Genomic DNA, 13,201 nt, shown 5'->3' with positions numbered 1-13,201 from the left:
ACCTCAACTATAGGAAGTATATGAATTTTGGTACCTACTTAATGGGTAAATGATTTCTAGAATTTTGATATAAAGTAGATGCGTGTAGGATGCACCATACTAAGTTTGCTTATTAAAGCGTTTAAACTTAACTCTCAGGAGTTTGGACACACGCGATCACGTGGACATTATCCTAATTACATGCAAGAACTGGAGAACCAGGTCCCGCCCAAGACAATATCTGATTGGCTGTCGCACTAAGAAGGATGGGTCAGATGGACATGCTTATAACCCAATGAAAAGCAGCTATGCGTTGACAACTAGATGAGCCCCAGAGACAGATCCACAATAAAGACATTGTCTCCTAGATGGCCACTGGGACAAGACCACAGGAAACAGACGATTCTTCTGACTTTGCTGCAGCCTGGAGTTGAACTGCTGGTTTTGTATGGACCGGCTGAGTCTGGTTTCTCCCAAGGTTTCTTTCTGGTATTCTGTCAGCGATGGAGTTTTCCTTTTCCATGATTCCTGGCACAACAAATACCCCTCCACATGTTATCATTCGACGTAACCTACACTCACTTTCACCCTCTTGGCTATCAGCTATAGTTTCATCCTAGCATCGTCTTCCTAAACAGTTCTCATCACTTGATACTAACAGTGTTACTAAAACATGATAGACATTCTCTGGACCACTCTTATGCTTTGCTTAGACAGCCTACATTCTATCTTCCAGGCCAGCCCTTACCACCCCTTCTACCCCTTGAAGTTCTCTTTGAGCATCGTTCTAAACTCAGGGCTGCATAAAAGAGTATGACACAAACTGTCAAACAAATCTTACCAGCAAACATACATACTGTATTCACCTCCTTCTTTCCACTAGAGCCCTGCACGGGACAGTTTTCTTAAACCTCCGCACCTGCCTGCTCCCGCAACCTTTGTGTCCACTCCTGCCCACTCCCGCGGACTTGATCTCAGAGTTTGTGGAAAATGTATACAAATTGGAACTCAGACTAAATATTTGTTCAACTTAACATCCAGAATAACAGATTTTAAACATGATTACATTTAAATAAAATGAAGTAACCGATGCTAAACCAATGCACCACACATGACAAAATCATTGTTTTTAAAACATTTTTTATAAGCGTTATAAAACAATAACCGTTAAAACAAAACAGCACCTCAGTTTTAAACGCAGGCTAGGTCTACTGCATACATGCACCAAACGATTAACCAGGAAATAACTTTAAAATGTAAACAAATGAATTTGATCACTGCACATTTATTGCTTTGCTTACTCTTTATTACTATGAAGGAAAAATTGCTGACTGACTTCGGTCCCAGACTTGTGCGTCTTTCTTCCAAGATCCACCCACACACACTGAATGCCCTCTCTAGGAAATCCTCAAAATAAAACGTGTGAATTTTGAAAGGACAGGAAATTGCTCTTTCCCATTTCTCATACCCATGACAAAAGAGGATTGTTTCCAGATATCTGACTTGCCTTGTCTTGCTTTTGTCAAGTAAACAGCAGCTTTAATTTTCTTCTAAACTTTCCTTCTCCATTTCTACTAAACACCATTCCCCGCGGGTCTCCCTCAAAATGTTCTGATCGCCCACTCCCACCAACAGCAATGGTAAAAAGGCCTGCTCCCACAGGATTTGCCCAATGCAGCCCTCTACTCTCCACTCTTTAAGGCAGAAGTCTCCTTTCAAAAGAAAGCCATCCTTTGCAATCCTACTACTTTTCAACCTGATTCTATTCCATCTTGTGTCCTTCAAGCCATTTCTCCTGCAGTTGTACCTATACTCACATCATTAGCACTTGTGTTTTTCCCTTAAAATTTAAACAGGCTCAGATAACGCCACTAATAAAGAAACTACAGATGAGAACTACGGTCCCCCTCCAGTACTGATTCTTCCTTTCATTGCAAAAAACACTTGAACAAGTTACGTTTAACCAAGTCTCTGACTTTCTCACACAGAAAAACTTCCTGGACTGCAACCAGTTTTGCTTCAGAAGTGGACATTAGACCAAAACTGCCTTGCTCTAGGTTGTTGAAGCCCTATAAGACTGGCAAGAGCGGCTTCCAAATCTTCAATATTTGCTGGATCTGTCCACTAGTGATGTGCGGGGTCGGGGTTTTTTCCAACCCTTTTATGTAATCCACTGACCATAGACAGTAAAAGACTAATTTCTTCTTCAATAAAGTTCCTCCCACAGAAGCACGCGAGCGCGGCGCTATTAGCAGCATATGCGCAGCTCGTGAACAGCTCTGTGAACTGTTTCATCCTGTCAAAGAGTTACTCAAGATGTGACGGAGCATGTGATTTGTTGAATGTAGTGAACGAATAAGATCTTCTCGTAGGTGAAAGAGTTGAATGAACTGATACATCTCGTTCATGAATGAAATTAATACAGGGTCAGTCGGCCAAGCATGTAAATCTCGATCAGCAATCAGAAGATGCAAAGCGCAGTTATTGCTGCACATACAGTATTGTTCAAAATAATAGCAGTACAATGTGACTAACCAGAATAATCAAGGTTTTTAGTATATTTTTTATTGCTACGTGGCAAACAAGTTACCAGTAGGTTCAGTAGATTGTCAGAAAACAAACAAGACCCAGCATTCATGATATGCACGCTCTTAAGGCTGTGCAATTGGGCAATTAGTTGAAAGGGGTGTGTTCAAAAAAATAGCAGTGTCTACCTTTGACTGTACAAACTCAAAACTATTTTGTACAAACATTTTTTTTTCTGGGATTTAGCAATCCTGTGAATCACTAAACTAATATTTACTAATATTTAAACTAATTTAGTTTTTTAAAACTGCTTGACATCTGTGTGGCATGGAGTCAACCAACTTGTGGCACCTCTCAGCTGTTATTCCACTCCATGATTCTTTAACAACATTCCACAATTCATTCACATTTCTTGGTTTTGCTTCAGAAACAGCATTTTTGATATCACCCCACAAGTTCTCAATTGGATTAAGGTCTGGAGATTGGGCTGGCCACTCCATAACATTAATTTTGTTGGTTTGGAACCAAGACTTTGCCCGTTTACTAGTGTGTTTTGGGTCATTGTCTTGTTGAAACAACCATTTCAAGGGCATGTCCTCTTCAGCATAGGGCAACATGACCTCTTCAAGTATTTTAACATATGCAAACTGATCCATGATCCCTGGTATGCGATAAATAGGCCCAACACCATAGTAGGAGAAACATGCCCATATCATGATGCTTGCACCTCCATGCTTCACTGTCTTCACTGTGTACTGTGGCTTGAATTCAGAGTTTGGGGGTCGTCTCACAAACTGCATGTGGCCCTTGGACCCAAAAAGAACAATTTTACTCTCATCAGTCCACAAAATGTTCCTCCATTTCTCTTTAGGCCAGTTGATGTGTTCTTTGGCAAATTGTAACCTCTTCTGCACATGCCTTTTTTTTAACAGAGGGACTTTGCGGGGGATTCTTGAAAATAGATTAGCTTCACACAGACGTCTTCTAACTGTCACAGTACTTACAGGTAACTCCAGACTGTCTTTGATCATCCTGGAGGTGATCATTGGCTGAGCCTTTGCCATTCTGGTTATTCTTCTATCCATTTTGATGGTTGTCTTCCGTTTTCTTCCACGTCTCTCTGGTTTTGCTCTCCATTTTAAGGCATTGGAGATCATTTTAGCTGAACAGCCTATCATTTTTGCACCTCTTTATAGGTTTTCCCCTCTCTAATCAACTTTTTAATCAAAGTACGCTGTTCTTCTGAACAATGTCTTGAACGACCCATTTTCCTCAGCTTTCAAATGCATGTTCAACAAGTGTTGGCTTCATCCTTAAATAGGGGCCACCTGATTCACACCTGTTTCTTCACAAAATTGATGACCTCAGTGATTGAATGCCACACTGCTATTTTTTTGAACACACCCCTTTCAACTAATTCAACTAATTGCCCAATTGCACAGCCTTAAGAGCGTGCATATCATGAATGTTGGGTCTCGTTTGTTTTCTGAGAATCTACTGAACCTACTGGTAACTTGTTTGCCACGAAGCAATAAAAAAATATATGAAAAACCTTGATTATTCTGGTTAGTCACATTGTACTGCTATTATTTTGAACAATACTGTATGCTTGTTTTCATATTTGGAATACAATACATAACTGCATGTTTAATCCCCGATAAAACCTTGTGCTTTCTTAATCTGAACAATTTATTTAGACTATTTATTTAATGCGATCATGCACACACTTTAATAAAGCCAAATCATTTTCTGTCACAAGTAAATACGTTCGTTGACTTAAGACATAACACATAACACACTCTTTTTCGCCAACTGCTGCCGTATTTGTTAATATGAAGAAATGGTCACTGAACGAATCAGTGAATGAATCATTTTGCTGAACGAACTGAAAACTCAACAAATCTCTTGAAAGAATCAAAATTTCCACCACTAAATTCCATGCAACAAAAATGGATTTTTACAAATTTAGTTTTTAGTGACCCGCCCCACAATAAAGTGCCAATTTCTTAACCCCCCCCCCCAACCCGACCCCCAGGGCCCGGAGGTTATGAGACAACCCCGCGCATCACTACTGTCCACTGATTTTGACATGATTCATCACCAAATCCCCGTCAACTCTATTGGCAAAGGGCGTCTCAGGAATCACATTCCAGTGGTTTGAGTCTTACCTCTCAGGTAGGTCCTTCAAAGTATCTTGGGGAAGGTAAGGTAAGGTGTTGAAGTCGCAGGGCCCCCGGGCTCAGTCTTCGGACCAATTCTCTTTTCTGTCTACATGGCATCACTAGGTTATGTCATTCATAAACATGGCTTTTCATATCACTACTATGCTGATGTAGTAAATTAGCTCAAAAGGGAAATGTATATAAATATTTACAATTAATTATGATTAATTACAATTATTTATATGAGCTGCCATTAGTAACTGTAGCAGAATTAAATTTGCCATCAACTAATCATTTTGTCAAGCAAACATTAAATGTAACTTCATATCAAATATAGCAAAGGTTATTTTCGTGGCCACAGAAAATACTTTCATACAATATTAATGCATCAAAGCATGTAGCGAGGATCGTAATCATAAGGGACATTAATTTGCAAGGCAGAATCAGAAACTCATTTACTTACTTTACTTAACTTTATACTTTATTGTCAGACTATGTCTGAAATTTTTCTTGCATAACAGTATTTATTTTTAAAAGAACATTTAACATAAATTGACATTCACTTCGGCAGTACAATTATACATTTCATACAACATTTATACATCTGCAACACCGTCCCAGTACTCTTGATCTCTGATTAGGTGTTTTTGTTCAGAGCAAGGATTGCCTGGTGAGAAAAAAAAACAGAGAATGAAGCTATGGAAAAGACTACGTTAACCACCCGAGTAAAACCATCAGCGCCATTCTAGAATGGGGTCTACAGCTTATCCTTATCCTTAACTTCTGTTTTGTTAAGTTAAATGTACGATACTTGCATTGCCATAGCCTGGAATTAGCATCGGGATGCAGTCTTGGGAACAAAAGAGCAGAGCTCGGGAACAGCTCGTCGTGACCCGTGTCTAAAGCATACATTGTAAAAACACCAACGAGTTGGCCGGCGACAGCCCCTGATGCCACTACTAGCGCAACTATGCATAAATAGGCGCTGGGAGAACACGTCATTCACTTCTTCGTCCGAAACATGGCAGGGAGCTAGGGGACGCAGTGTCTCATTCCTACTAATGGAACCATGGTTACATTCATAACTTGAGACGTTCCCTTTCAAGGGAATATCGAACTGCATCCTCTAGGGGTCGCTATGGGGAACAGTATACCCATGCCGCCATGCTTAGAGGGGTGCAGGCCAGAGCCATGGCAAGTACCAACTCTACCACTTCCATGGGAGTTGTCCCTGGGACGTTAAATAGAAGCCAGTGCCCATAGCAGCTCTCTTTTAACACTGTGACAGCAACATAATTTGTTATGTAAGTTAGACATAATTTGGTCCATATGAATTTATATATTAAAAATAAATCAATAAAACTTACAAATATATCCTGTCAGTAGATTTAGTTTGAAACAAAATAAATCTAATGCTGACTTAGATATTCTCAGTGGTTTTCTTCTTTTAGTAGCACAGCAGTAATGGTCTGTTTATTTAGAGGGTGTGGCCATATATGCTTATCCTAGACTAAATGAAATTTCAAGGCATTATTCAGTCAGACATGTTTATTTTTTCATGATCCTATGCCTTCATCCATATGAAATATGGCTTGATAAAAAACTGAATAAAAAAAAATATATATATATAATTATATTTTGAAAATGTAATAGACAAAGTCAAAATGGATGGTACAAGCTATATTTATTGCTTTACCTATATATCTCCATACAGTAAGCTCAAACACCTAAAACATTCATGACAAATATTTAAACAGGAATGACATTTAATTATGAAGTCATGACAAATCATTACTCACAATCATACCAAAACAAGGCAGGGCATTTCAACAATCAATGAATCAATCATTAAAAAAACAAACAAAAAAACAACTATTTTGTAAATCACAGACACAAAGGTCCATTCATCAAGCCCAAACATCAAACATATAAGGTCACATCTGATTTCAACAAGACAATATACAAATACAGTAAATTTCTGGAGACCTGGATCCAAGTGGAAAAAGAAAAGTTTTTTACCCCTCTCTATACTAACGGCATAAAGATTTTCTAAATGTATTTTTGTTAATTATCATCATTATTTTTTACTTTATTTTAGATTGTTTTAATTCACAAAGACAATGTTTAGTTGATAAAGTAAGTGCAAGAACAGGTTTGGAATACTTTACAGCAGGATAACAGGTGCTAAGGGAATGTCTTGGGGTACAACAAATCTCACAACCAGCAGAGAATTTAAAAGATTTAGAATCCAGACAATTAATTTAAATGAAAATACATGTGTTTCTCAACTACTTGCATGCTTATGGGTGCTATAAGCTTATGGGAGTGAGTTTTAAAGATATTTATGCATCGTATTTCTTTACATATCTTCTCCTTTCCCTCCATTTGGGGCAAGTCATTCTATATTACCTAGAGAGTTATCCACTTCCTCCTCACTAGGGCTGGACTCTAGCACCGTACCCTCTGTTTGGGACAGCTCATCCAGCAACTCCTTTCCTGCCTCTCCAGCTCGAGATGCCCATAGCACAGCACCCTGTTTCAGACCGATGGAGCGAAGCAGCTTAGCGTAGTCCACAAAGGCCACACCTATAAGCTTATGTGGAGATGCTGTGGTTAAGGAAGACTGGGAATAGGGAAGTAATATAAGTACAGAGAAAAAAAAAAAGTGTTAACACCAAGTTACCAATTACTACATAGAACATACTGTGACCCCTAAACGTATTTGGAAACTTAAGTGGACACCAGTACACACAAGGAAATTGTGTCTTCTATTATGCAGATACATTCACATTCAACATAAAACACACTCTCGATATATGAAAACTGTTGAAAAATAAAACAAACAAAGAAAAAGGCAATCGCTATAAGTTCTGCCTATTCCATAACGGACACAAACAGTTCTGTTGCTGAAGAACTGAAACGTAAACAAAGGAATTATGATCCATATTACAGCGTTATTGCTTCGTTGGAGCAAACATGCTCTATGAGATGTCGTTCAGTGGACCCTTCCTTTCCCTTCCTAACTAAACTGGGATATACAGCTTTGGATGTGTTTATGACTCGTTACTACGATGGATCTGGTATGTACAGTGTTTCCATTGTTCATGTTTTTATGTGAACTGCTTACACAAATGTAGCAAATACAGTCTTTACAGTCCATTGAAAAAACAGCGATCTGTCATCGATGCTTGAGGCTTAGATCTTCATAATGATATATAGTTTGTCAAGATTAAATTTGTCCCATTTCATTTAATCTATTCATAAACACTGACACGTGTGAGGTGAGTTGCATTGAGGATGATCGTAAAGGCCTCCTGTAGCAAATCGATGTGTTCTTGTAAGAAACATTAAAGTATTTTAGTATTAATTTTCAATTTTATCCAAAATTTGACAATGTGAGCATTATGTAGCAGGGTTAACCTTAACCCTAACCTTAACCGTTTTACAAGTGAGACCCAGGAAATCCCTTATATGGACAAATGCATCAGATGTTTTGACTGATGAAACGTGGAAGACAATAAACACTCAATTGCAGTACAACACTAACTGACATAGCTAGTATCACAGTAAAGATTATTATAAATAATATTTTCTGTTTCACTGTGATAAGAAGCAACATGGAACCACAGAAGCTAACTGTTTCAAACACGACTGATGTTATATATTGATTTTGGAGCAAAACATGATATTAGTCTCATAAATTGTCAAGGTGATGCAATGTTATGCAAACATACTAACTATACCCGTTGCCAGGAAGAACTGTTTTATAACTAATTTTGAAAAGTACATTCACGTAAGAGGTTTAGAGAAAAAAAGGGTTTAAAAAGGTGTGAACAGAAATGTGCCAGTATGGGTATGCTTGGGCATTGTTTGAATTTTAATGACTCCGATTCTTGTCAATCCTAATTTTGATTCCAATAAGGTAAATAAATAAATACAATTCTTAGATATCATTCACATTCACATCTCATTCACATCTCACTCTAATTACAAAATATTTCCTTGTTAGCTGAATACTAGGAATACAAATCAACAGGCAAAAAACACTTACACAGGGGTGTGTGTGCAACAGAGAACACGGAAATGGGGGACAGAAAAAAAATCTTCTAACTTTTGTCTAAGCTTTATTTTTTTTTTATTATTTTATTATTTATTTTTTATTTATTTTGCTGGATGATAACCAATAATTTGTATTCTATAATTTTTTTTTTCTGTATTTTCCTAATGATCATTTTAGGATTGGTTTATACAAAAACATAATAAGGTCAAATATTTTCTATGCTGCATTAAATGTTATATCAATTAGCACTGGATTATTCATACATTTATTACCTCAAAATGACCTGAAATTACCCTTTTTCAGCTCTCTGTGTTCATGGTGTGTGTGTGTGTGTGTGTGTGTGTGTGTATGTGTGTGTGTGTGTTCACTACTGTGTATGTGCACTTGGATGGGTTAAATGTAGAGCACAAACTCTGAGTATGGGTCTCCATACTTGCCCACAAGTAACTTCACATTGATTTAGGCTTTGAGGTCCGAGGACCCATACAGCTTGTTGTTAGACCTGGCTTGCACTTGCCTGACAGTGAAAAAGCAGGAAATTATTAATTGTTTCAGATGTCAAAATATTGTTTGTCTATCCATAAACATTTAAACAACCATGGGGTCTTTAATATTGTTGTTTGCAAACAAACAAACAAACATTTTATGCAACATTAGTTTACAATTTGTATGACATTAGTTTTAAAATGAACATAGCCCTACTGCATCTTGTTTGAAAAACTGGAAGTTGCATTAAAAGGATATTAATGTCGTCATTTGTCTCCATCACACCATATTTCAAGCAGGCTTCAATAAAGAGTGCAGCACGGTCGAAATATCTCATGCTGTCAAGAAATGTAAAGACCTATCAGAGACATATCTCAGCATCATGTCCTTCATCATCAAATGTCAAATTGGTGGATGCTGCACTTCTGGACCCACTTTATATTAAGTGGCCTTAACTACTATGTAATTACATTTTAATTAATAATTTAGTACAATGTACTTATTCTGTACATACATGTTTTTACATTGTACTTATATTTTAAAAAACTACATGTAATTACATCTGTATTTAATTTCTGTAATTACATTTATAATTACACTGTGGACCCATACTTTACACCTTAACCCACCCTTAAACTTACCCATACCTCCAACCCTCTCCCTAACCTTACCCCTATCCCACCTCAATAGCAGCAAAAGTGTTTTACAATATAATATGAACACAATAAGTACATTGTACTTATTTTTTTATGTAAGTACATAGTAGTTAAGGCCACCTAATATAAAGTGGGACTGCACTTCTTAACAGGATGCTTAGGATGTGTAATTTTTCTTGAAGATGACACATAAAGCTCAGCACCTTTTACAAAGAGTTTAATAGCATTCAGGCATGACAAATTGATATTCTCAATTAAACATTTATTATGCAATTTTAAACTGATAATTTAACCTCATGTCATGTCCAACCCATATAACTTTTTTCTTCCATAAAACACACAAAGGAAAAGTTCTCAAGAAATGCCAAACTGCTCTTTTTTGACAATGAAATCATACTGTGATCAGGGACCAGAAAAAGAAAAAAATAACTACTAGAAAATATACAATTAGTATCTTCCTAAACTTCTGAAGATAATGGGCAAATTCCAAAAGTTTTTTTTTTGCACCCTTGAAGGGCACTTCGGGAAGGAGACGTTTGTTGAGACGTTCTAAATGAAAGTGAACAACTGAATCCCTTCACGAAGGGCCCTTCCAGAAGTCTGTTACAAACATAAAGAGTTCCAAGATGCCGCCGATGATGGTGGCGGCCTCCCTGAAATGCTCTGTAGTTGTTCGTTTGTCATGTCTTTAGTTATATCCATGTAATCAGTTTCACCAGAGACGAATTGCTGGACATTCGGCACTATACATCAACTGGTATGTATAGTGCCATGGCCTAGTGGTTAGAGAGTTTGACTCCTAACCATAAGTTTGTGGGTTCTAGTCTCGGCCGGCAATACCATGAATGAGGTTCCCTTGAGCAAGGGAACAAACCCCCAACTGCTCACTGCTGTGTGTGTGCACTTTGGATGAGTTAAATGCAGAGCACATATTCTGAGTATTGGTCACCATACTTGGCTATACGTCACATCACTTTTTTTTTTTTTTTTACTATATTACCGTTTTTCGACTATTTCGATCTTTTGCTGGACATAGTAGTTGGAGGTGCAACTGCGCTGATCAAGCGCTTCAGGACGCACAGACGGGGGAAGGAAACCGGTGCCCTCGTGAAGCTCAGGTAGTGCAGATTTCAAACGCCGTTGCCTAGTATCCATCTGGCAAACCTCCACTCTTTACCTAACAAAACAGACAAAGTCCTTCTGCTTTCCAAGACAAATAAGGATATCTCACACTCTGTTGCTCTATATTTCACAGAAACCTGGCTGAATGACGCCATACCAGCCAGCAAGTTTAAATCTGCTGAGTTTCCAGCTGTTCAGAGCGGATCACGATGCAGAATCAACAGGGAAATTGTGCTACGGTGGGACATGCTGTTAAAGAAGATGTGCTGTCCCGGACTCTGTTTTAATCATTCTTGGGGACTTTAATAAATCAAATCTCTGCCGTGAACTGCCAAAATACAAAAAGCACATAACATGTTCCACCAGAGTAAGTAAAATATTGGATCACTGTTACACCACAATAAAAAATTTATATCACTCTTTTCCATGGGCAGCTCAGGTGATGGGGATTTCACACTAATCAAGGAACCGGCTTTACTGACAAGATGCACATGATCATATCTGTCACGGGAGGAGCACAAGACAGACAGTGGGCGTGGCGTCAGGCCTCGGAGAGGCTTTTATTAACAGAAATCATAAAACAAAGGGAATAAAAGTGGCCAAAGGGGGAAAGTGTCCAAAATAACAGGGGATCTGGTGTCCTCGTTGTGCTGCGGGGTTCGTGTGGGTCGGGCAGTGTTCATTGAGGAAGGGTCCAGGCAAGGGGCGGAGTCCGGCGGCCGCACGCGCTCCCCTCCTAGGTCCGGGGCGCGAGGGGCGGCGGCTTCTCCTAGCGGCCGCGTCTCTCTCATTGGCCGCGGCGCTGGTAGGGGATGGACGGCCCGGCATCCTGGCCCGTCGGCCGTGTAAACGGGTGCGGTTCTCCTCCGGATCGCGGGTCCGGCTGCTCACGTCTCTTGTGGCGCGGGAGTCCCTCAACGCACCCTTCCTGGACCCACGAGGACACCAGCGTGCATGCACGGGGAAGAGACCGGTCTCCTGAGGAGAGGCGCGTTGGGCTTTTAAACAGCGGCGGTGATGAAGCTCCACTTCCTTCAGGTGTGCCCCATCACACGCCGCCAGCCCTGACTCGTCCAGCGCCCCTCCTCTCACACACCCACTCCAGTCGGGAGCCTGGTGAAGGGCGGCGATTTAGGACGGGGTGCCGGTGACAATCAGGGAGAAGGCAGCTGACTCGTCACATTCCCCCTCCCAAACGACATCCCCGTCCCCAGGGCGCCACCCACACGGGAGTGCTACCATCCTCAACCAGACTCCAAACGGTCGGAGTGGGCGGGGATTCCTCTCCGGGCGGTCCTCCCTCTCGCAGCGCACCAGAACAGGGACAGAGAAACCAGGTTTTAGTGACAGCCTCAACCAACCACAGGGTAAAATGACAATGGAAAAGTCACTTACCCCTTGTGTGGCTGGGAGGCTGTCCCCAGTTTTCCTCCGTCCCAGTCTGGGTTCTCACGAACGTTTGCAAGCGAGAGGGAGTGACGTCACCAGACGTTTCCCAACTGCGCTGTCTAGGCTCCGCCTTGCCCGCATTCTCCACCAGTGTCACGGGAAGAGCACAAGACAGACACAGTGGGCGTGGCGTCAGGCCTCGGAGAGGCTTTTATTAACAGAAATCATAAAACAAAGGGAATAAAAGTGGCCAAAGGGGGAAAGTGTCCAAAATAACAGGGGATCTGGTGTCCTCGTTGTGCTGCGGGGTTCGTGTGGGTCGGGCAGTGTTCATTGAGGAAGGGTCCAGGCAAGGGGCGGAGTCCGGCGGCCGCACGCGCTCCCCTCCTAGGTCCGGGACGCGAGGGGCGGCGGCTTCTCCTAGCGGCCGCGTCTCTCTCATTGGCCGCGGCGCTGGTAGGGGATGGACGGCCCGGCATCCTGGCCCGTCGGCCGTGTAAACGGGTGCGGTTCTCCTCCGGATCGCGGGTTCGGCTGCTCACGTCTCTTGTGGCGCGGGAGTCCCTCAACGCACCCTTCCTGGACCCACGAGGACACCAGCGTGCATGCATGGGGAAGAGACCGGTGTCCTGAGGAGAGGCGCGTTGGGCTTTTAAACAGCGGCGGTGATGAGGCTCCACTTCCTTCAGGTGTGCCCCATCACACGCCGCCAGCCCTGACTCGTCCAGCGCCCCTCCTCTCACACACCCACTCCAGTCGGGAGCCTGGTGAAGGGCGGCGATTTAGGACGGGGTGCCGGTGACAATCAGGGAGGAGGCAGC

General features: G+C 41.1%; 1 protein-coding gene across 2 annotated transcripts in view; it reads right to left on the bottom strand.

Annotated features, from left to right (window-relative positions):
• Positions 1–6,334: 6,334 nt before the first annotated feature.
• wdr11 (WD repeat domain 11) overlaps positions 6,335–13,201 on the bottom strand; it is a 172,749-nt gene continuing 165,882 nt past the window's right edge. For both annotated transcript variants that reach the window (XM_052613981.1, XM_052613980.1), the window contains exons 28-29: positions 9,472–9,551; positions 6,335–7,265 (exon numbers count right to left, since the gene is read on the bottom strand). In XM_052613981.1, the coding sequence (XP_052469941.1) occupies positions 7,063–7,265; positions 9,472–9,551 (283 nt within the window). In that variant the 3' untranslated portion in view covers positions 6,335–7,062. The remainder of the gene's footprint in view (positions 7,266–9,471; positions 9,552–13,201) is intronic.

Source organism: Carassius gibelio, chromosome A13 (genome assembly GCF_023724105.1).
Source record: "Carassius gibelio isolate Cgi1373 ecotype wild population from Czech Republic chromosome A13, carGib1.2-hapl.c, whole genome shotgun sequence".
Lineage (NCBI taxonomy): Eukaryota > Metazoa > Chordata > Actinopteri > Cypriniformes > Cyprinidae > Carassius > Carassius gibelio.
Note: the sequence above shows the minus strand (reverse complement) of the source record. Positions and strands in the feature narration are given on the sequence as shown.